This window comes from Pituophis catenifer, unplaced genomic scaffold, assembly GCF_029215685.1.
Source record: "Pituophis catenifer annectens isolate HBS135680 unplaced genomic scaffold, rPitCat1.0.hap2 SCAF_6, whole genome shotgun sequence".
Lineage (NCBI taxonomy): Eukaryota > Metazoa > Chordata > Lepidosauria > Squamata > Colubridae > Pituophis > Pituophis catenifer.
In genome coordinates, this window is record NW_027256886.1 from 69,006,841 (window position 1) to 69,032,538 (window position 25,698).

The 25,698-nt window shown below is 38.4% G+C and overlaps 1 protein-coding gene across 1 annotated transcript; it reads right to left on the reverse strand.

Annotated features, from left to right (window-relative positions):
- On the reverse strand, positions 1-23,378 carry LOC139318630 (lipase member K-like). The gene is made up of 11 exons (XM_070946179.1): positions 23,325-23,378; positions 17,418-17,448; positions 15,355-15,458; positions 14,865-14,982; positions 14,423-14,621; positions 11,581-11,690; positions 10,436-10,572; positions 8,209-8,355; positions 6,156-6,227; positions 2,406-2,474; positions 1-234 (listed from the first exon to the last, which is right to left on the reverse strand). Exons 1-11 carry the CDS (start codon positions 23,376-23,378, stop codon positions 1-3), a joined length of 1,275 nt encoding a protein of 424 aa, XP_070802280.1.
- Between the last annotated feature and the right edge of the window lie 2,320 nt (positions 23,379-25,698).

A 25,698-nucleotide genomic window follows, 5' to 3' on the forward strand; every position in this document is an offset into this window, starting at 1 on the left:
TCAAGGATTCTTCTGGAGTAAGTCCATTATTTCATAATACAATTTATCAGGTGCATCAATACCATACATAAAATCCAGATGGTTCCACTGAGGAATAAATTTGTGGGAAATAAGGTTTTGAATTTTGGGGATTAATTGATTCACATCATCAGGATCAGAAAGCCAGTCATTTCCACCATTCCAAATTGCTGTTGGTACAGTCATAGCTGATATATTGTATTCAGGAGGCGAATCCTGTTTTTAAAAAATGAAAAAGAAAATGTGACATAGTCCGACTTCTCAGATCCAGACAAAGAGATTATTAGCTAAATTGTGTGCCATTTTGCAAGAACGGAAAGGAAAGAAAATGGGGCTGAATTCTTGAGTATTCATTAACTTGAGTTCGGTAGAATGCTAAGTATGTATTAACATTCCTTCCAAAGAGTATCATCTCATTGTAATTGAGGATGCAATGCATCCACCCATTCTACTGAGTCTCAAAAGATGTTTACTGCTCCTGGTTGACCTACCTTCACACTTCACCCTTTTCCTTCTGTCAGTTATGTTTTACGTTAAAGGTACTCATAATATATAAGGGAGGTATCCTCTGAAAAGCTCCAGATGGGTTCAAAATGGTGAAAGGCACCATTGTCCCAATTTTTAATCATATAAATATTGAGTTTGCCCATACAAATATGCACATGTGCATGGTTGCTTGTTTGTGCATGTGTGTTCACACAATACTTAAAAACATTTGGGAAAGTCTGTATCTCAAGGCCTATTATTTGAATTTCTGATGCATACATGCATAAGGCAACTTTCAAGGCAGAATTTTGTATGTTCTACTTTCCGTCTTAAACCTTCTATTATAACTATTCATATTTCTTAATTAAGCCCATTCCCTATCTATCTATCTATCTATCTATCTATCTATCCATCCATCCATCCATTTGTTTGTTTATTTTGTAGTACATACTTATAGCATGTCCCAATGCCAAGAGATAACCTCAAACAAAATAATAATACTTAAGAACAGTATAGTAAGAATAGTACTTAAAAAGGTAAAGGTTCCCCTCGCACATATGTGCTGGTCGTTCGTTTCAAAGCCGAAGAGCCAACATTGTCCGAAGACATCTCAGTGGTCATGTGGCCGGCATGACTAAACGCCAAAGCGTATGGAACGCAACAGCAACAACCTTCCCACCAAAAGTGGTCCCTATTTTTCTACTTGCATTTTTTACGTGCTTTTGAATTGCTAGGTTGGCAGAAGCTGGGACAAGTAATGGGAGCTCACCCCATTATGCATCACTAGGGATTCGAACCGCTGAATTGCCAACCTTTCGATTGACAAGCTCAGCATCTTAGCCACTGAGCCACCACATCCCTACAAGAACAGTACTTAAGAACAGGTAAAAAATAAAAGTCCAAAGAAAACTCATGACAAGGATATGCTGTCAATCATCCAGGACTGAAAGCATGTTGGAATAAAACTGCTCTAACGTGTTTATGGAATTGCAGTAAGGGGCTTCACACAGGAAAATATTCAAAAGGAGCAGTCAATAGAAGAAGTCCTGTTGCCTGGCCCACACCCCTTGAAACTCACAGAGGGAGGGAATTTGCAACTAGCTCCTTCTTGCTGACAACCAAGCAAATTCAGTTCTGACAAAGGTTTGCCTGAGGTACCCTGGTGCCATATAAGGACTTTCACCACCCACTTTGAAACAAGCCCAGAAGCATACTGGCAATTCTAGTAGAGATGCAATCCTAAATTGGCAGGCTTGCTGACCTATTTTGTACCAGCTGCAGCTTCCAAGTTGTTTTCAAAGGCAGCCTCACAACAGAACATGTGCAATCAAAGGCATGAGTTAGTGGGGTTGGGCCAATGGAGAAAAGCCAATTTCATCATGCAAAAAAGTGTTCTTCTACTCTAGGGGTGTCGAACTCACGTCGTCACGGTGGCATCATGTGATGTATCAAGACTTTTTTCTCCTTTGCTAAACCAGGAGTGGGCATGGCCAGCATATGACGCATCCAGCCTACAGGCATCCATTTGACAGCCCTGTTCTACTCTTTCTCGCCACCTATCTGTTCACTTTATGTGCATTTTCATGGAGATTCAAAAAGGGAGGAAGGGGGGAATTGTAAAGATGGATGAAGCTGGTTGTTTGCCCAGTAGTCAAAAGCCAGGATTAGGTTACTCTCAAACAGCCCAATTTATCTACTGAGCTTCAGCACTTGGGATGAAACCCCTTTGATGCAATTCTGGTTATGTAATAATAAATTGGCTCGTCTTCCAAACAGAGTGGAGGGCATAAAATCACATGTGGGCTAGGCGATTGCAGAAGCTAATCAAATGCCCAATACAAGAGATACGTATAATACATATCATTACTATTGAGATAACCATCTGCTGGAAAATACTTCACCTGTCCATAATGAAATTTATTTCCAAGCCTTCCATGGTCATAAGCTTGAAGTTTACCAGAGTTGATGGCCTGCAAATATAAAGAAATCTTAAATGATTTCAAATTTATTTATTTTTAATAGAAAGGAAGAACTAGAACTTCACAAGATGAACCCAGATTCTATGTTTAAAGGTAATCCTCATTAAGGGATCACAATTGGGACTACCAACTTGGTTGTTAAGGGAAGCAGTTGCTAAATGAAACCATGTTTATGATCTTACTTCAGCTTTCCTGTGCTTTACAAGCACTGTGAGGATTGGTTATAAAGTTACTTTTTCATACCCATCATAACTGAGTGGTTGTTAAACAAGGCAGTTGCTAAATGAGGACTACCTATACTCTTAATCGGCAGCAGTGTCTTTGGGGTGATGGGGAGTTGAAACAGGCAAGATGGCAGACATCCCGTTTTGTATGTGCATCAACAGATAATGTAATATAAACATAAAATAAAGAAATAGTGTCGTGGAGGAAATAAATCAATGAACCGTAAACCTTTATCTCTATTAAGATCAACTTTAACAAATGAGCCTCTGAAGCAGTTAATAAATGTTTTTATTTACATAAAAATAAAAACAATATCTATTCAAATATTAAATAGTATTTCATTACTTTGCTTAAATATCCTGTCAGAGATATATATATACATACATATATATACATATACATATACATATACATATACATATACATATACATATACATATACATATACATATACATATACATATACATATACATATATAAAATCGCTCTAAGCGATGTTAGTTCTGGCTATTCTTCCTCAGAAGAAATAGTCTTGTAAACCATCAGAACTGCACTTCTAACTGACTTCCAAACTGCCCACAGTTTTCTAACAGAAGAGCTGAACAGAACTCTCCAAACTGCCAACTGCCTTCTGAACTGCCTTCTGGGCTGCCAACGGTTTTCTGTCAAGAATCTCCTTTTATACTGTCAACTGTGACAGTTAGGGGAGGGAACATAAAAGCCCTGGAGATTCAAACCCATCAGCTGCCTTCTGATTGGCTCACCCACTTGTCCATTCCAAAAGCCATTAATAGGCACAGCAATTGAGAAATAATTTTTCTCTCACAAATAGGAAGAACAACAACAACACATTTATACATAAGAGGGGCAGAACTTGTATCTTCACACTGCCATCCTGCCTCTTTTGACCACTCCCTGCAATGGCTGATGATGACCATCATCTGTTAATATTCTTATTAGCCTTTCAAACAATTCCCTGGGCTTTATTTTGCCACTAGCCAAAAAAAAAAAAAAAAAACCCCAAACCAGTAAGTTAGGATTGTTAACCTATTTTATACTTGAGGAACATGAAGAAGTTGAAAGAAGAGGCCTTTCCTTTTTAAAAAAAAAAAAAATTATTGAATTTTCAAACATTAAAATACGCAATACAAAAAATAGAAAAGAGGAAAAAATAGAAAACTATAACACACATCAAAAACAAAGACAAAAACAAACACATCAAAGCTTAAACACTAATTACAGCTTTTTTACATCGGTAACTCTATCCTAATTAACTTCCATACACAAATTCTACTTCTATCTATCACTATCTTAATTTACATTCTTATCTAAGTTATACTAACTTCTATTCACAATTCAGTTTCTTGACATAATATTGTTTACATTTTAACTTTACTCTCCAGCCAGGAATATCATCTATTCCAAATTAAATAATACTAGGTGTCTTCCCTTTCCTTAATTTCCATGGATAATCTGTCCATTTCTGTACATTTGTATATTTTTTTAATTATAATTTGGTCTGGGGGGGATATCCGGTTGTTTCCAATTTTGTGCTATGACAATCCTACTCGCAGTTAGTATGTGTAATATATTGTAAATTCTTTTCCATTTTCCCTTCCAAAATACCCAGCAGGAATAGTTCCAGTTTTCTTTCTATCTTCCACCCAGTTATCTCTTCCAGTCATTTTTTTATCTTCCACCAAAATTTCCTAATCTTAGGGCATGTCCACCACATGTGGTAGAATGTCCTTGGTTATGGCTGCACCAGAAGAGGCCTTTCCTAATGAGATCAAGCAAGTTCAAAATTTTGACTAGGAACTGACTGATTTATTTATATATTTATTCAATTTAGAAGCTGCCTAACTTTAAATAACTCTGGGACATTTGCATTTTTTTTAAAAAAAGAAAAGCATACAATAAATAAAGGAATTGATTATATGCATCCAGTATCCAAGTCTCTAAATTAAACAAACTCAACCAACAGTTTGTCCCAAAACTTGGGAAAATAACCAAGTTTTCAATGACTTTTCTAATGTCATTAGAGAGCCATATAGGACCCTTGGGGAAACAGGGAGATTATTAAACATATACTGTGATAGAGAAAGCTAGGTTTCCCTAGATTCTAATAGATGACACTGTTTAACAGAAGGGACCTAAAACTAGCAAAGGTGTCACCTAGGCATATTGCACTATGCTGTCGGTTCTACTGCTGTCGAGACTAAACAGCCACTTATCTGAAATAATATAGGTTCTCTTTCTTGAGTAGGGAGCTGGACTAGAAGGGCTCCAAGCAGTGGTGAGCTGTAAACGGTTTAACAACCGGTTCTGTGGGTGTGCACTTTGTGCATGCATCAGAGGTGGGTTACAGCAGGTTCTGACCAGTTCTGGAGAACCAGTAGCAGAAACTTTGAGTAATGCAGAGAACCGGTAGTAAAAAGTCTGACTGGCCCTGCCCCCAACTACTCACTGCCTCCCAAGTCCCAGCTGATCAGGAGGAAATGAGGATTTTACAGTAACCTTCCCCTGGATTGGGGTGGGAATGGAGATTTTACAGTATCCTTCACCTGCCACGCCCACCAAGCTACGCCCACCAAGCCATGCCACACCCACCAAGCCACGCCAGAACCGGTAGTAAAAAAATTTGAAACCCACCACTGGCATGCATTGCCTAATGTGCGTGCCCACAGCATTCAAAATACAGCAATTTGAAGCTCAGCTGCTTACCTTCTAAGGCAGCCTCAGTATGTAGAACAGTGGAGGCGTGGAAATCAGCTGTGCCGCGCGAATCAGCTGAGCCAAAAAGAAGGAAATATAGGACAGAATAGGGCAGGGGTGGGTGGGCAGGGCCATCTGATTGTTGGACTGGTTCGCTAGAACTGGTCCGAAGCGGCGGCAGCCCACCACTGCCTCCAAGGTCCCTTCCAACTCTATTCTGATTGTGGTTTCCAAGGGCAGCCCCATTTGGAGTACATTGCAGTAATCCCTTGGTGAGATGACTGGGATCTGAGCAATTGCTAAAGGGCTTCTAAGTCAGCAACAGGCATGACTGGCAAATTAGATAAATCTGTGCAAAGATCTTCTTTGAGCAAGGGATGGAGATCAAAGCAACCCTCAAATTATGGACCCATCATGAATAGGGAAATGCTCTCCCATTCAAAACCAAAGATGGGAAAACCCCAGAACTGGAGAGAAAAATATTCACAACCACTCAGTACTCTCATGATTTAGCCTGACTTTTTTTTCTCCCCATTCAGACCTGTATAGCTTTCAGACACTGTGACAGGACTGAGATAGCATAACATGGACAGTTCAGGGTTGAAATATCACTTGGGTATTATCAACAAAAGAATAACAATTTATAACTCTCAAGAAAAGCCCATCCTATAATTTCTTAAAGCATAATATATTATGCCCTCCCAAGGTAGCAATTTATTTTAGGGTATCTACCTGTTTCCAATGGATCATATTTTGCACAGATGTACTAGCTGGGACATATGATGTATACACATCGACTCGGCTCTGGGGGGGAAAAAAGTCATCAGGTAGATTATTGTACAACCAAGTTAATTTCAACTGAGTTTTTTTTATGTTAAGGAATCATTGTGATTTCTTTCTTTGGTTGTATGACACTGCATAAATCTAACCATTAATGTTTGCAAACCACGGCTTATGGCAGAGAAGACCAAGAGTCTTAAAAATATGCAAATCTCTGAGCTTGCTTATTTTCTTGCAGAGACGTTTCATTACCCAAACTAGTAACATCATCAGTGCTAGTAAGGAGTGCAATTTGTTGTCAGTTTATATTCTAATGGCTTGCCTGTCAGTGTTGGTGGGGGTGATCTTAGAGATTCTTTGGTTGAGCTGTTTACTGTTGAAATATTTGGCAGTTACTTAAAAATGTCTCTCCTCCAGAAAGGGAGAGTCAAACAGTCATCTGTTGTTTGTATTATACAAATCCAAATTGTGTTTATTCCGTAAGGTGTGCTTGAGTAAACCAATCTAATCAGGGGTGAAATGCTCCCGGTTTGGACCGGATCGCCTGATCCAGTAGCGATGGCAGCGGGTGGTTCGGAGAACCGGAAGCAAAAATCCCTCTCCCCCCGCCCATGCCCAGTTGAGCTGCGCAATCATCAGAGGCTTTTTTTTTTTTACTTTTAAAAGCATTTTTTCTACAACCTCTAGCCGAAGAGGTTGTAGAAAAAATGCTTTTAAAAGGCTCTGACGATCCCAGCTGAGTTGCCTGATTGTCAGAGGCTTTTTTTTCTTTTAAAAGAAAATGCTTTTAGAAAAAATGCTTTTAAAAGAAAAAAAGCCTCTGACGATCAGGCAACTCAGCTGGGATCGTCAGAGCCCTTTAAAAGTATTTTTTTTTACAACCTCTTCGGCCAAAGAGCTTCCCTGGCCAGCTTGAATTCTGGAAGTTGAAGTCTACAGGTCTTGAAGTTGCCAAGTTTGAAAAATGCTGCCCTAATTGGTTTTGTCCTCCTGACATAGTGAAATGGCAACTTCCAATATCTGTGGAGGTTCTCAGTCATCCAGGTCATAGTTGTCTCAAAGGTGCTTTTCAAAAGGCAACTGGACTGGGGTTTTTTTTTCCCCCTTTGAGGAAGCTGTATCACTTTTCATCCAAGAAGCGTCCTCGGTTCTGGCAGGATGGTGCGGGTGATGGAAGGACTAGCTCTGACAGGATGGGGTAGGGGGAGCGATGGAAGGATCATATTTCTTTGCGGTCATCTGGTTGTTAGCATTCTCCGTGAGAGCTCTTGAAACCACTCTTGATAATAGAGGTAATAGAGATTAAATTTTAACTAATTAACAAAATCTATATGAATAGTATTAGATTTAGTCTTAGGGAGTTGAGCACTATTATTTTTAAGTGTTTGAAATTAAATCTAGCTTCAAGAAACAATATCAACAAAAGACAAGCAATAATGTATGTAGATGTATATATGTATATAACTGCACCAATGAACCGAAAATGTACCGATTGTATCACTATATGTTATAATAAAATCAAATTTTTTTTTTAAAAAAAAGGAAATATTGCACTATTTCCTCTTCTAAATTTGCTACCACTTGCAAAATATTTTTTTTTGTCCAAGTTGGTTTATTAATATAAAAGAAAATTTTAAATTCAAAAAAAAAAAAAAAAAGAAACCACTCTTGAGGCACAAATAAACCTCCAAATTGCCTCAAGCCTCTCAGGTAGAGTGCTAACAACCATATGATTGCAAAGAAATATGATCCTTCCAGCTCCCCCTCGCCCCCACCCCCCCCCCCATCCTGTCAGAACTAGTCCTTCCATCATCCCCAGCATCTTGCCAGAACCCAGAAAGCTTCTTGGATGTCTTCCTCAAAAAACAGTCCAGTTGCCTTTTGAAAAAGCATCTTTGAGAGTAACTTCCAATGGTTATGCCTGCTGGGAATATTGTCCAACTAGTAGCATTACTGGGGAAAATCTGTAAAATAAAAAATCTTATGCTGAACCAACGGTACTCACCATATTCAAGTTCTTCTCATTAAAACCATGCAATACAAATAATAGGTTGCTACAAATAGACACCAGTGTCTCCTGACTGCAGACTGTGGTAGCAACCAAAGTATTAAAATATGTTTTGGGGAAAAACTCTTTTTCTCCAAATAAGATCTGTAAAATTTCAGAGATGTGAATATTAGTTATACAGGATCATATGCCCCACCCCACCCTCAGCAGTTCTACAGAAGATAATATACCTGTAAGGGACACAATGGAACCAATACAGGTAGGCCTCAACTTAGAATCATTCATTTAGTGACTGTTTGAAGTTACAATGGCATCGGAAAAAAGTGACTTATGACTGTTTTTCACACATATGACCATTATGAGCATCCTGGTGATCATGTAATCAAAATTCAGAAGCAACTGGCTCATAATTATGATGATTGCAGTGTCCTGGGGTCATGTGATCACCTTTTGCAGCCTTCTGGCAAGCAACATCAATGGGGAAGCCAGATTCACTTAATAACTGTGTTACCAATTTGATTTACTGCAGTGATTCACTTAACAACTGTGGCAAGTAAGTTCACAAAATGGGCTAAACCAGGGGTGAAATGCTCCCAGTTCGGACCGGATCGCCCAATCCGGTAGTGATAGAGATGGGTGGTTCGGAGAACCAGTAGCAAAAATCCTTGCCTCCCCGCCCCAAAGCCCAGCTGAGCCGCACAATCATCAGAGGCTTTTTTTTTTACTTTTAAAAGCATTTTTTCTACAACCTCTTTGGCCGAAAAAATGCTTTTAAAAATTAAAAAAAAAAAGCCTCTGATGATCGCGCAGCTCAGCTGGGATCATCAAAGGCTTTTAAAAGAAAAAAAGCCTTTTTTTCTTTTAAATGCCTCTGACGATCCAAGCTGAGTTGCCTGATCGGCAGAGGCTTTTAAAAGAAAAAAAGGCTCTGCCAATCAGGCAACTCAGCTGGGATCGTCAGAGCCTTTTGAAAACATTTTTTTACAACCTCTTCACCGAAGAGGTTGTAGAAAAAATGGTTTTAAAAGTAAAAAAAGAAAAAATGGCCATGCCCACCCAGTCACATTACCCCCCACCACCACCAAGCCACGCCCTCAGAACTGGTAGTAACAAATTTTAGATTTCACCACTGGGCTAAACTCACTTAAGAACTGTCTTGCATTGCAACAGAAATTTTGGGTTCAATTGTGGTTGTAAGTCAAGGACTACCTATGTATAGGAAAACACTCTTTTTTAGTAATATTGGCTCTGTGTGTGTGTGTGTGTGAGAGAGAGAGAGAGAGAGAGAGAGAGAGAGATGACAAAAAGATGGATGAATAGATGGGAGGGAGGGAGGGGGGAAGGAAGGAAGGAAGGAAGGAAATTCCAAGTCTAAAAGAAAATTTATTTATTTAATTTATATGATGCCCATATCACTGTCACGTGACCTTGGACAGCTTTTTTTTTTTTTTTTTTTTTAAATTTGATTTATATGCCGCCCTTCTCCGGAGACTCAGGGCGGCTTACAATGCGTTAAGCAATAGCCTTCATTCTTTTGTATATTTTATACAAAGTCAGCTTATTGCCCCCACAAACTGGGTCCTCATTTCACCTACCTTAGAAAGGATGGAAGGCTGAGTCAACCTTGAGCCTTGGAGAGATTCGAACCAGCAGAAATTGCAGGCAGCTGTGTTAATAACAGGGTGCACTAAACCCCTGTACTATCAAGGCTCTTAAAAACATTTTATGATGCTTAAAAACATCATAAAATTAAAGAGTAAAAATGAAACATTCAATAGTAAATAAATAGAAATTAAATACGGTAAGTCAAAACCAGAATACTACAGGTTGGAGGTGGGTTCTTCTTCCTAATCCACTTCCAACATGGAAGGGTGGAGATGAACTAGTATCACCTTCAACATCAGGGCCCTCAGGCCAGTTGTCACAGCCAGGTTTCAAGACTCTTAGGGAAAGCCAAGAGAGTGGGGGCAGATCCCACAATGTTTCAGAGGGCAGGAGCCACAGCAGAAAATGTCCTTCTTCTGGAGTCTGCTGGTCCTTGACTGACAAGGTCCGCCGCAAACCCCTTCTGACAGAATGAGTGGAATGGGGTGAGAGGGTTCCTCAGGTATCCAAGTAAAAGGAAAACGGCCTGTCTCCTAAGACTGCAAAAAGACCAAGTTTCTAAATCTTACAACTTTCATATAATAAATATTTACAGGCCAAAGTCACCTAATCCACATACCTTAATTTTTGCATCAGGCAGTTTTGCAAATTTGGCTAAAGGTGTTTTAGCATTTTTAACAGTAGCAACAGGTGCTAAAGCCATATACAGTTTGATTTTGGAAGCCAGTTGTTGATTGGATGAAAAAGCTATAAAAGCTGAAGGAGAGAAAAAGAAGAAAGAAACAGCTTGTGAACATCAAAGTCAATTGATTTCCTGATTCCACCCGATTAAATAAAATCCCACCTGATTAAATAAGATTCCATCTTTGATATGCTTAAGATCTAGCTTCTGGCTAAAAGCATGGTGAAGAAACAGGATGAATCCCGAATTAATCCTCCACTGAGATGCTACCTCACTCTGGCCTTCGTAAACCTTGGCTAGTAAAAAGAAAAAGAGGCAGCTATACAAATTGCTTACCTTGTTGTTCAGCACTTTGTGTGCCATGTATGCTATGAGGACTTGGAAATGCAAATCTTTGATAACAATTCCAAGTTGTTGCTTGCTTGACTGGCAGGTTTCCCCCCCCCTTTCAATTATGTCTAATTTTTGGAGACTCTCTGGCTGACGTCCTTGTAGTTTTCTTGGCAAGATTTTTCAGAAGTGGTTTGCCATTGCTTCTTCCTAAGGCTGGGAGAAAGTGACTGGCTCAAGGTTGCCCAGCTGGCTTCGTGCCTGAGTCACTGTCACTAAAACACACTAGATCAGGGGTTTCAAACTCGATTTCATTGGGGGGGGCAGGGAGGCGTGGCCAGGGGGGCGTGGCCAGCTCGACATCACTCATGTGATCAAATACCACTTTTGCTAGTAGTTTGTTTTGCTGGCACTCTGCCAGCAAAAACAGAGCTCGTGAGGGCAGCCCTCAAGAGCTCCATTTTCACTGGCAGAGGCACCATGGGCTGGTCCTTCAGTGTTTCCAGGGCAGCCCCATGGGCCAGCTCTAAGCATCCCAAGGGCCACATCTGGCCCATGGGCTTTGAGTTTGACACCCATGCACTAGATGTACTTCCAAGCAAATGCATTCCCAGTACTGTCTTATATATGCATATTAATTAGAACATTTACTTGAGTTCAGTGGGACTTAGCTTTCTGGTAAATATACATAAGATTGTAGCCCTAGACAAGAGCAGCCCCTTGGCACAAGATTGGGCATCTTCTGAACTTACCAATGGTGGTTCCTTGGGAGTGGCCAATGTAATAAAGTTGTTGCTGCCCAGTTTTCTGCAGAACAAAATCTATAGATGCTGGAAGGTCATATTTAGCCATCTGATCATAACTGGAAACAAAAACAAATGTCCTCATTAAGCTGCATGCATGGCAAGGATCTTCAACCTTTCAAATCCTGAGAATGTGTGAGTCTCATTTTCACAAAGTGGTTTCCACGGTGGATATGGTGCTCAAGACATGCATCCTAACCAGCCTTAAAATTAAGTAAAGGACAGGAGTTCAAGATTTAGACCCAAAATCCTACCTTTCCATCTTGTCCATGACTAACCTTTAGGACTGGCGTCCTGATGGGGTCTAGAATGCATGTAGGAATGAAGCACATCTTAATCAATTAAGGAGCATATGTAAGCCATAAAGAAGGGCTTAATATGGACTTCTTTGATGCTCAGTGAGCTTGGTTATTTGCCTGCAGACGACGGGTGAAATCCAACCAGTTCTATCCGACTTGGGCAAACTGGTAACGGCGCCTGCGGGAGGCTCCGCTCACCCGCGCGGATGTCATGACATCGCTTTTTTGTGACATTTTAAGTCTCTGTGCATGCGCAGATGACGGCACACGAACATTGGTGAACCGGTAGGGAAGGTAAGTAAATTTCACCCCTGCTGCAGTCACTTCATTACACAACTAAGTAACATCATCAGCACTGTTCAAACCTAAGCTACATATATTCTCTTGGAGGAAGATAATTTATGGAAACTATCTTCAATGGAATTATAATAAAACTAAATAATAATAGTTTTTAAAAATCTGAAATTTTGGGAAATTCTTCTGATTGCTTAGATTGTGCCTAAATCCAGCTCTGCTAGCCTTGCTTGCATAGATGTTGGCAATGGCATATATGTTGGGAAAGGGAGTATCAGTGTAAGTATAGCAATAATCTTTTTCTTTTCAACGACGACTGAATTTGGAGAAAGAGAGGGAAAATGGGTTTTTGTTGTTATTTTGTTGAAAACTTCTAATGGCTGGAGTGTGTGTGGAAGTGGTGGAGTTCTTACAGCCAAGGATTTGGGTGTGAATCAGTGGTGGGATTCAGCCAGTTCGCATCACTTCGGGAGAACCGGTTGTTAACTTTCTGAGCAGTTTGGTGAATTGGTTGTTGGAAGAAATCATTAGGGCAGAGAACCGGTTGTTAAATTATTTGAATCCTACCACTGGTGTGAATGTCATGTTTTCATTCTACAATATGTAAGCCAATCAAAAACTTATAATGGGGATGGCAAAATAAAAAAATATGCAGTAAAAATAAACGGTTCATCTTCCTGAGAATAAAATATGAAGACAAATTAATACAGATAGTCCTCGATTTACAGCAGTTCATTAAGTAACCATTCTAAGTTACAACAGCACTTAACAAATTTCTCAGCAACAGAAGTTTTGGGTTCAACTTTGGTCGTAAGTTTAGGACTCCCTGTAAAATAAAAGTCCCTTTAGTATGGGAACAAAAAGCTTTGAGAAACCGTAAAGCATTCCTTTACAGCATTAATTTATTTTCCCTAAGGGGGCTTCAAATGGAGAAAAGCAATTCAGAGAAACTGTTGTTAAGGAAGTAAAAGGCAGAAAAATCCTACTTTTGCTCCAAAAATCAGAATCTGCTCTATGCTCTATCTCAGGGGTGTCAAACTCGATTTTATTGAGGGCCGCAACAGGGTTTTGTTTGACCTTGGGGTGCGGTGGGGGGGGGCAGGGCCAGGATGGGTGTGGCCAGCTCGACGTCACTCATGTCAGGGGCCTGAGTGCTCTGCCAGCAAAAATGGGCTCTTGAGCTCCGTTTCGGCTTCGATGGCCTCCTGCAACCCTCTGCCAGTGAAAACAGAGCTCAGGAGGGCTGCACACAGCCCTCCCAAGCTCCATTTTCACTGGCAGAGGCACTGCAGGCCGGTCCTTCGCTGTTTCCAGGGCAGCCCCACGGGCCAGTTCTAAGCACCCCACGGGCCGGATCTGGCCCACGGGCCTTGAGTTTGACACCCCTGCTCTATCTTTTCTGTTGCGAGTGGAATAAAGCAAACAAGCAGCTCTTATTAATGTATAGACTAGGTCAGGGGTCCCTAACCCCCGGTCCGTGGACTGGCACTGATCCGCGGCATACCAGAAACTGGGCCACACAAACAAGCGAAGTCTCATCTGCAGGATGCAGGCAGCACACGAAACCACACTCCCTCCACTCTGCAGATAAACCTATCTCCATGGAGCTGATCCCTGGTGCCCAAAAGGTTGGGGGCCGCTGGACTAGATCTCATGCAGACATGTACTGTTCTTGTCCAGAATAGGAACGAAGGGAAATAAGATAATAAACCAGGGGTGAAATCCAGCAGGTTCATTCTGACAGCGGAAATTTTGAGCAGTTCAGAGAACCGGCAAATACCAACTCTGTCTGGTCCCAGAGCGGGGTGGGAATGGAGTTTTTGCAATATCCTTCCCCCAGGAGTGGGGAGGGAATGAGGATTTTGCAGTATCCTTCCCCTGGAGTGGGGTGGCAATGGAGATTTTGCAGTATCCTCCCCCTGCCATGCCCACCAAGCTACACCACGCCCACCATGCCACACCATGCCCACCATGCCACGTCCACAGAACCGGTAGTAAAAAAATGGATTTCACCACTGTAATAAACTTAAAACACAATAAGAAATGCTTTGAGTATCTCGGATTGTGCTTCAGAGAGAGGAAGGCAGCCCAATTGATAATAGCCTCAAAGACTATAAAAATTCCCAAGCATTCATACAACTCCAGCATGAAGAGACTTCTGAAATTCAAATTGCTCTGCAGAGCTTATATCAGGATACCTGAATTTCCAAAACCTCTCAAACAAGGGTGAAAGAGATGTGTGATTCTTGCACCAGGTGTTCCCTCGGCTATTTCCTAGCCAGACATCATATCCAGTGTCTGCTAGCATGAAAGCCAGACTATTATGAGGAAAATTTTGGTACCATTGGGCAGCATCCACCAGCAAGCCATGCTGTAGAAACACTACTCTCTTTGGACCTGAAACAAAACAATCACAAAGACATCCTGTCATTTGGTGCTTCAGGTAATCTTTGTTAGACTAATATTGGATGTTGTAACTTTATTCCAAAATTATAATTTGTAGCAGAGTTATTCCATCTTAAATTGTTGCTTCCCTCTCCACATTCGCAGAGAGGCTTTGAATTTTGTTCTTTGCTGAGAAGCACATACACTATTGTAAAGCACAATTGTAAAATGGCCCAATTTAATAAGAATACAAACTTGTGGTTGTGTTGTTTTCTCTGCCATGTGGAATTCTGAATAAATTGAGAATATAGCCATCTTCTGTAACCACATAATATTCCTCAAGAGGATATTTCCAGTACAGGATGAGTTCTTTCTACAAAAAGGGAAGACAAACGCAAAATCAGTTCATCATAGTGATAAATCTGATATTATGAATAAACCTAATAGACTATTTCAATCTAAAGAAATACTAAGAGGTATAGATGTGAATAATATGACAAATATGCTAATACAGTAACCAACATCTATAGATAACTACATATATTATGAACATTAAAAATCTGAACATGATAACAGCTAATCAAGTTCAGTTTAATTCTGTCAAGATTGTCAGTCTTTCTTTGAAGGCCCTCCAACATAGTTTTTATGAGGCTTTAGAAGACCTTAAAAGTAGACATCATCCTTGCTTCAGCATTATTCCAATGGAATGGGCTGTTCTAAAAAATTCCTTGGAGAAGTTACTTACTGAATTCAGTCTGGCTTCAGGATTAACATTTTTGTTCAAAAAAATTCCTTCAACTAATACAGGCCAATAAAGTAAAATCAGAACCAGCCACATATTCGGTTTACCTGTAATTAGAAGATTTGGTTTTTTTATTTGATTTGTAAACCACCCATCTTAAATGCAAAATTCTGCCGTTAAAAACAAAATAAAAACAATAGTAAATCAATAATATATATGAGATTAAAAAATCAACCAACCCATCAATTAACATAACCATGGTATCTGTGGTGGGTTTCAAATTTTTTTACTACCGGTTCTGTGGATGTGGCTTGGTGGGCGTGGCATGGCTTGGTGGGCTTGGCAGGGGAAAGATACTGTAAAATCTCCATTCCCACCCAACACCAGGGGAAGGATAATGCAAAGTCCCCATTTCCTCCCAAACAGCTGGGACTTGGGAGGCAGAGAATAGATGGGGGCGGGGCCAGGGGTGAAATCTAAATTTTATTACTACCAGTTCTGTGGGTGTGGCTTGGTAGGGGGGTAATGTGACTGGGTGGGCGTGGCTAATTTTTTTTTTTTACTTTTAAAAGCATTTTTTCTACAACCTCTTCGGCGAAGAGGTTGTAAAAAAATGCTTTCAAAAGGCTCTGACAATCCCAGCTGAGTTGCCTGATCTTAAAAAGAGCCTTTCTTAAAAAGCCTCTGCCGATCAGGCAACTCAGTTTGTATCGTCAGAGGCATTTAAAAGAAAAAAGTGTTTTTTTCTTTTAAAAGCCTTTGACAATCCCAACTGAGCCGCGTGATCATCAGAGGTTTTTTTTTTTTTACTTTTAAAAGCATTTTTTCAGCCAAAGAGGTTGTAGAAAAAATGCTTTTAAAAGTAAAAAAAAAGCCTCTGATGATTATGAGGCTCAGCTGGGCATGGGGGGGGGGCAGGGATTTTTGCTACCGGTTCTCTGAACCACCCGCCTCCATCGCTACCAGATCAGGCGATCTGGTCCGAACCGGGAGCATTTCATCCCTGGGCCGGGCCAGTCAGAATTTTTACTACCAGTTCTCTGAACTACTCAAAATTTCCGCTACTGGTTCTCCAGAACTGGTCAGAACCTGCTGAAACCCACCTCTGCATGGTATAAACTCAGTCACATACTTGGGGTCAAAGCTCAGTAGCAAAACCGGGCCTAAAGTCTTGAGGCAAGTCTAATTTCCAGAAGAATGATGTTCTATAACTAGATGCTACAACAGAAAAAGCTGTATGCCCAGCTCTTGCCAAATAACACTCCTTAATAGACCGGACCCATAGCATGTCTCTTCCATCAGAACTAACAGGATTGGTAAATGTAACTAGGAAGAAAGAGTCCCACAAGTAATCCAGGCTTAAGCCATGAAGTGCTTTGTAGGTAATTACCAGCACCTTGAATTCTATTCTATTCTAAAGAATCAGAAGCAAGTTCACTAGATTTTCTCTTCCTTCAATTAAATTCACACCAAAGACCAAAGGTCGAAATAATTCAATTAAAACTTCAGTTAAAACTATTCCATCAAGAATGGTAAATCACTATTTAGAATATAATTATTCTAAAAACCAAGAAAATATTTGTAAAGGCCAAAATAAATGGTGCATCTCGTTTCAATTTTGTAGCCTAGTGAATGTTTTTTTTTTTTTTTAATCATTAACATTCTCATAAAGGTTTGCTTGGGATGCATCATTTTTCCACACATACATTTTCTACATTATTAACAAAATATAGATGGTACCCAGAAATATACTGTTGCCTAAAATCAATTCTGCAATCTTTGGAAGTGAATTTTAGGAATTTAAGTTTGCATTCATAGGAACCCTGATTCTTAAGTTTGCAATTTAATTTTAAAAGCATCCATTCAAATTCTATTTTAATAGATATTTATGTGTAATTGGACTCTCTGTCCAATTCAATAGTTTGTGCAAAGATAGAGAAAAACCATGAAAATCTTTCAGTACCTGTAGCTATTTTTCTCTATGCAACATTAATCATAGAGAAATGCCATGTAATAAACATTTATGTTGCATTTATATTCAATTTGGATAGTTCAAAGGAACTTACCAGAGAATATCAGTTGCTTGGAAGGTCCAACCTGCCAGATTCAGAAAAATAAGCTACCAGTAAGTGAATAAAAGCAGAGCAGAAATAACACAAATTATATCAGAACAAAGTTGAGCCACAGTTCTTTCATAAATGTTAGTTTGGACAAATGATCCTTTCTTCTTGATAAACTCTACCTTATATTATAACTGTCGGTTGGGATAGAATAGGAAATGGAATGTAAAAGAGGTCAAGTTTTTGACATTGTAATATTTTAGTACTACAAATAACAAGCCAGATGAGAGATTTACAGCCCTATTGTAGTGCAAATCTTAATCAAAACAGGTTCTGTTCAGTTCTTATTTCCTCATCCAGAAATAATTATGAGATGTTTAAGGGAGATTTTTGTTTGACAAATATGCTTGACATTTTCAAGTAATATACTTTACATAAAGGTCAAGTCATACATCAAAGGTGCTTTTTGCTTTTTTCACTTTTTCACTCAGTCCATTTAGAAAATAATAATATACAATAAGTTACAAAATGTATATTAAATCTAAATCCACAAGATTAAAAAATCAAAAATCTAAAGGATTTGACAAAACATAAATTAAATTTAATAGAAAATGAAGGCTTGGCAAGGAAAATAAAATCATCAAAGCAAAACTTTTTTGAAAATGCAAATAAAGCAGGAAGATGGCTAGCATATAAAATGAAGAAGGGAAAAGAAGGCATATAAAATGAAGAAGGGAAAAGAAGGGAAATTGCTAAGTCAATTATTAGATCAAGAGGGAAAGATATGCTATCGAAATGAGGAAAAGAAAAAAATAATTGAGGAATACTATAAGAAACTATATCAACAAGAACAGGCACCAGAAGGAAAAATAGTACAATATTTGGAAAAAGTAAAGACTCCCAAAATACCAGAATAATTTTAAAAAGCATTAGAAGAAAGAATATCAATGATGGAATTGATGGAGAGAATTAAAAAGCAGAAGAATGGAAAAACCCCATTCAGACAGGTTACCAGCAGAATTTTATATAAAAAGTTGCAGGATGTACTAAGCAATACACTGCTACAATATTTAATGATTTATTAATCGAAGCCAAGGTACCGAACTCATGGATGGAGGCATATATAACTCTTATACCAAAAGAAGAAACAGATTTCCAACAAATAAAGAATTAGAGACCAATTTCACTATTAAATGCAGATTATAAAATATTTGCATGAATTTATATATTTAGATCAAAATGGTTTTCTCCCTAAAAGACAAATTAGAGACAATATAAGAATTATATTGGATACATTGGAATACTACGAGGCACATCCAGAAAAACAAATGGCACTGTTATTCTTAGACGCGCAGAAAGCATTTGATAATGTGAACTGGCAATTCATGATTTTACAACTACAAAAGATGGATTTAGGGGATAGATTTATCAATATGATTAAGACTATATATAAAGACCAATTGGCAAAAGTAATAATAAATGGTGAAATGACAGAGAAAATAGATATAAGAAAAGGAACTAGACAAGGATGTCCGCTATCTCCACTATTATTTATTTTGACCCTAGAAATTTTAAATAGAAAAATAAGACAAGATAAAGAAATAAAAGGGTTGAGAATTAAAAAAGAAGAATATAAGCTACAAGCAATTGCAGATGATTTAGTATTCATTATGGAAGAACCAAAAGAAACAGGCCCAAAGCTAATTGAGCAAATAGAGGAATATGGAGAAGTAGCTGGATTGAAAATAAATAAAGATAAGACAAAAATTATAGTTAAAAATATGAGAGAAAAACAAAAGAAGCAACTAACGGAGAAACTAGATATTCAAATAGTGAAGAAAGTGAAATATCTGGGCATCCAGTTAACCTCAAGATACATTACAGTGAAGGAAGACAATTATTATAAACTGAGAAATCAAATTGAAACAGACTTGGAAAAATGGAAAAATTTACAATTATCTTTAATGGGAAGAATAGCATTAATTAAAATGAATATATTGCCAAGACTGTTGTTTCTCTTTCAAAGAATTCCGATAAAGTTGGAGAAGAAATATTTTGAGAGTTTGAACAAAATGATGTGGAAATATATATGGCAAGGGAAAAAAGCAAGAATTAATCTTAAATTGCTCCAAGATTCTAGAAATAGAGGAGGATTTGGTCTACCAAATTGGGAATTGTATCACCAAGCAGCGATGCTAACTTGGATTAAAGAATGGATTTTATTGAGAAATACAAGACTATTGTCAGCGTCTCAGAACTGACATAGAAGTTCTATTGACTTTGGAAGGACATGATTTACAACTAGGTTGGCATGCTTTCTTATGGTATGGAAAAAATAAGATACATGGATACTTTCAGAGACATTGTGTAAGGAATGGTTTGTTAGCAGTATGGGAGAGAGTAAAAGAAAAACACTATATGGAAATACCAATGTGGCTTTCAACAATAGAAACATTGACACATCCAAATATGATTAATATGGACAAGACTATAAGATATAAAGACATTTTAACAGAGAATGGAGAACTAAAACACTGCGCTATCCCGGCTCTATAATCGTATGAATGTTAGTTGACTAGAATCTTGTTTATAGGCATGAGCAATAAATCTTTTGAACTGCAACTTAATGTATGGCCTTGATCCCTTTGCTCTTGAGCAATGAGCTATGTTGGAAGCTTCCCCTTGGTCATAGTCGGCCTATGACCACAATTGAGCCCAAAATGTATGTTGTTAAGTGAGACATTTGTTAAGTGAGTTTTGCCCCATTTTACGACCTTTCTTGCCTCGGTTGTTAAGTAAATCACTGCAGCTGATAAGTTAGCAACCCAGGTTGTTAAGTGAATCTGGCTTCCCCATTGACTTTGCTTGTCAGAAGGTCGCAAAATGGGATCCCATGACCCTGGATCACAGCAACGGTCATAAATATGAACCAATTGACAAGCATCTGAATTTTGATCACATGACCATGGGGATGCTGCAAGAGTTGTAACTGTGAAAAACGGTCCTAAGTTTCTTTTTTCAGTGCTGTTGTAACTTTTAACGGTCACTAAATGAACTCTTGTAAGTCGAGGGCTACCTGTATTTGTCTTTAAAACAGTTCCTGTTAGCGCTAGCTCAAATTCAAAATGGTCCATTTTAAGTACAAAATGGCAGATTTAGAATGCAACACAGGCTGTTGCCATCAATCAGAGTATGTTAGATATGAGGCAGCTCTTTCAAGATGGAAGCAATCTACTTGGATTCAAAATATTTCTGAAAAAGGATTGAAATGACACGTTTTGATGCAGAAATAGCAGCTTCACACTCAGAGTCAATGCCTCAAACAAGATTTTTTATTTTATTTATTTCAAATATTTACAGGGCTGCCCATCTTAAACCAAACTCTTGGCTCATGGTGCAAGATAAAAATGATATATACCAACGATGAGATAAAAACACTGAAATAAAGAACAAAAATGATCTGGCACCACAGCTAAACTTTCTAATACAGCCCAGAATTGCACTTGAATCGTAGTTTTAAATGCTTTTTGGAAGGATAAAGTCTTTCAAATTCAAAACTGGGGGGGGGAGCTTTTTGGGGGAAGAGTGGATTTACTAAACAATTTATTATTTAATTACTATTCTATGTATAATGTATGGTATTTGTTCATCAAAATTAAACATTTGTGTAAGAAAAAAGAAAGTGATACAAAAGATACACAGGTTACACATAGATACTCATGCACACACATGCATGTACATATTTGTCCAATACTTTAGTAAGTTTTCTAATTAAACAAATAAAAAATTAAATTAAAACTAATTAAAATTTTCATACAGAATAAAAATTAGCAAGATCGAATATTTAGAATTAAAAAGAGGAAAAATGAAAGAAAGAAGAGCAAGGACCAAAAAAAGCACAAAACAAAGAAAAGATGAATTATAAAAAGTGATATAAAATAACCTCCATGGTTACATCATTGTTTGTAATAGCTTCAATAAAGAATTATCATAATTCACTACAGTACAGTCACCCCCTACATAATTTGTTTGTAAGAATTTCTTTCTAAAACCACAAGTAACTTCAGGTCTTCAATCCATTCCTAAATGTATTTTTCCAACATTGAAGCAATTCAGATCTGTAATGTTTTGCACTCCCTTGATCTGTGATACTCACCAAGCATTTAGAAAAATGATTTAAAGTGAAGTTTCATTCAGACTGGTCAGCATTGGCTACCGCTGAATTCAGATGAGACAGTAAAACACTGCTAAAAAGATAAAGGTAAAGGTTCCCCTCGCACATATGTGCTAGTTGTTCCCGACTCTAGGGGGCAGTGCTCATCTCCGTTTCAAAGCCAAAGAGCCAGCTCTGTCCGAAGACATCTCTGTGGTCAAGTGGCCAGCATGACTAAATGTCGAAGGCCAGGGGTGAAATGTAAAATTTGTTACTACCGGTTCTGTGGGTATAGCTTGGGGGGGGGTTAATGTGACTGGGTAGGCGTGGCCAACTTTTTTTTTTTTTTTAACTTTTCAAAGCATTTTTTCTAATGCTTTGAAAAGCCTCTGTCGATCAGGCAACTCTGCTGGGATCGTCAGAGAAGCTTTTTTAAAAAATGCCTCTCTGACGATCTGGCAACTCAGCTGGGATCATCAGAGAGGCTTTTTAAAAAATGCTTTTAAAAGGCTCTGACGATCCCAGCTGAGCCGCACGATCATCAGAGGCTTTTTTTTTTTACTTTTACAAGCATTTTTTCGTCAGAAGAGGTTGTAGAAAAAATGCTTTTAAAAGTAAAAAAAAAAAGCCTCTGATGATCGTGCGGCTCAGCTGGGCATGGTGCGGGGGGGGCGCAGGGATTTTTGCTACCGGTTCTCCGAACCACCCGCTGCCATTGCTACCGGATCGGGCTATCCGGTCCGAACCGGGAGCATTTCACCCCTGCCAAAGGCACATGGAACACTACAACAGCCAATTTCCTTTTCAAAAATAGCCAGTGTAGTATACGGAGATCCAAGTTCAAGTTTAACCCTTACCTAAAGAAGCTCACTTGGTGACTTTTGATCATTCACCATCTCGTCTCAACTTACCCCACAAGATTATTTTTGTTGGAAAAAACTGGAGACTTGAGGCCAGAGGTTAACATTCATTTAGTGACTGTTCAAAGTTACAACATCACTGAAAAACATGACTTATGACCATTTTTGACACTTATGACCGTTGCAGCATCCCAATGATCATGTGATCAAAATTCAGACAGTTGACAACTGATCTACATGGTTGCAGTGCTCTGGAATCATAGGATCACCTTTTGCGACCTTCTGACAAGCAAAGTCAATGGGTAAGCCAGATTCACTTAACAACCATGTAACTAACTTAACAACTGCCATGATTCCCTTAACAACTGTGGCAAGAAAGGTTGTAAAATGGGGCAAAACTCACTTAACAAACGTGTCGCTTAGCAACAGAAATGTTGGGCTCAATTGTAGTTGTAAGTTGAGGACTACCTGTATTAATACTGTACTACTGTAAATCATCCACAATTTCTAGGAAGGTTGTACAATAATCTTTGCCGATGGGAACAAAAAACTGGCTTTGTTGATCTCAAAAAAGCTAAGTAGGATTTGACCTGATTAGCATTGGGATGGGAGACCATAATGAATCTCAGCATTAGAGACTAAACTTGGTGATTCCTGGGCAGGTATGGTTCTGGAAAATGTTTTTTTTTTTTTTTTAAGAATTCTGGAATCTGTGATATAGTCAGATTGATTGTATTGGGATGTAAAATCCTAAACAGCTCTTCAAAGAAGTAAAATATGATAGAACAGATTAAATAGAGTTCTTTTGAATGTAACAGTTCTATTTTCTAGTCAGAGGCTAACTTTACTATAATTGTCTTCCAACCACACTAATTAGAGATAATTGCAAATAGAACTTACCAAAGAATGTTGCTGCGATTTTCTTCCATTTTTTCCAATTTCTCTGGAAATCATTTTTTCCCACTGGTGATATTCTGAGCTTTCTCTGGCAAAGAGAGTACTACCCACCACCTTTGTACTAAAGTTAATCTTTGGATTCCAGTTATTATGAAGATCAAACACAAAGTCCAGATGCCAAGAAGCTGACAAAATGACACTGCCTCTGCTCTCTGCTATCCCACTGCATGGAGTGAAGTCCAATTATGAGCTAAGCTTCTCATTTTGGACTGACGGTAATACAGGTCCCCATCAGGCACTTTCCAGACATATCATGCTTCAAACTCTAAAGCTGTTTCATGTTGGCTCTGAGTTATGAAGGATTTACTGCCAACATGAGATTGACCAAAGGTGGATCAATCTACTATTAACAAGATGTTACTCTTCTCTGAGGTCAACGGTAATCTGACAAGATTTTGGAGATCTTGCAAACCTTTTTTTTTTTAAATAGTAACTTGTGCGCCAAATCTGCTGGCCTGTCAAGCAAAAATTTTGCCAAAGAGAATCCTAGTCTTCAATTTGAATATTCCAAGCTGTGACATTTGCTGGAGACAAATAATGCCAGATGTTGTCTCTAGGTGATAGGAAAATATTGAATGTATGTATATTTCCTTTGATTTTTGAATTAAAAGATTGATAAATTGACTCCCCCCAAGATACTCTTGTTATTTTTAAAGTGTTTTACAACATAGTGCTTCATTTTTTAAAAATACTCTTAAATTATGGTTCATGTGATCATCATTTGTGCACTTCACAACAGGCTTCTGAGAAGACAGCAGTAAAATTGCAAGCCTTGGTCATATGTCTCACTTAACAATCTTCAATGACTCACTTAGAGACGAAATTGGAAGTGACTTCGTAAATCCAACATGGTCATGTGATTTATTTTTTTTTGCTTAGCGACTATAGCACTTAGTGATGGAGTTGTTGTCTCAATTGTGGTCGGTAAATGAGGACTACCTATACTCTCACTGTGGCATCCTACAGTGTTTGCATTGTTGTTTCAGTTACAATGTGGTTTTTGCAAGCAATCTTTGCATGAGGTACTATTAAAATGTGATGCTCTCAAAGATATCTACGTTCCTTAGAAGATAAAATGTTCAGATTTACAAGACTATCACTTCCTTATGAATCCAAAGGTCATGCTGCTTGCGTTTGTCATAGGGTGATACACTTCACAAGACTTAAATATATTTTAATTATTTTATTTTATTTAGTGTGGATTGCATTCCCCACTTTCCTTTGCTTTATTAAGTCACGTTATCTGGGATTGAAGAAAATTGAACTCCCCCAAATTAGAAGACAATATATTGCTTACCATGGAATTAATTCCTGCAGAGAAACACAGGAGGCAAACTATCTACTGTATTGTCTACAATTTGTAGGAGTGCAACTAAGGATTTGTAGGACACCTTCCTGAGGACCAATGATCATGGGCAGGTAGGGAACATAACATCACTATACAGTACTAGTCTAATTTGTGTCCTCTGTGGGATGACCTCACGACATATGTGATGTCATCTTGTTCAAACACTGATGGAAATTATCAGTACATATGGGCTCATGAGCAAGTAGCACAGGAGCAACATTCTTTTCCCTTTCCATTATAGTTCTTGTTGCCAATTATTAAAAACAAATGATTTTGTCTTAAGGGATCAATAATCATAGTAACAATCATGATTTGAAGGGTAACTGGACAAAACTTTATTAGATTAAGCTCTAACAAGAACTATAAAATTATGGCTTAATTGTGAATTAAAATGTTAGCTGTAGATGATCAGGCTGAGGCCAAGGAAGGTGTCAAATGTGTTATAAGTCACAAATCTCTGCACACCCACAAGAGATCCAAGTCCAGCCCATCTTGAATGCCTTAATTCCTACTTTTTGTAGAGAGCTTAAGGTTGCAATAATCATATGCTCATTTGAACTGTCTAAATCTCCCAATTTCCCTGGCACCTGACATTAGCTATTTTATTACTAGGATTTATAGGCCTCTTTATTCATATATACATGACTAGAGTTTCACTTTATCTTGCTCTGGCTCTTTATTTCCAAAACCATAAAGCTACTATTGAGTACATATTCTTTATTCATAATAGGAGAAAAAAAATTCCCAAAGATGATTGTAACATACCAAAACCCAAGAATTAAAACAAGCCTTCACAAGATCTGAGTATATAATGAAAACATGTAAACAATGCAAAGGTTATAGGGAAAATTGCCTATGTATTAAAAACAATGAATGTACTATTCATATCTGCAAATATAACGTTAGAGCTACTTATTGTTAGACACTTGGCTTCAACAGGGTCGGATACCCTGAAATTGTAAGAAACTT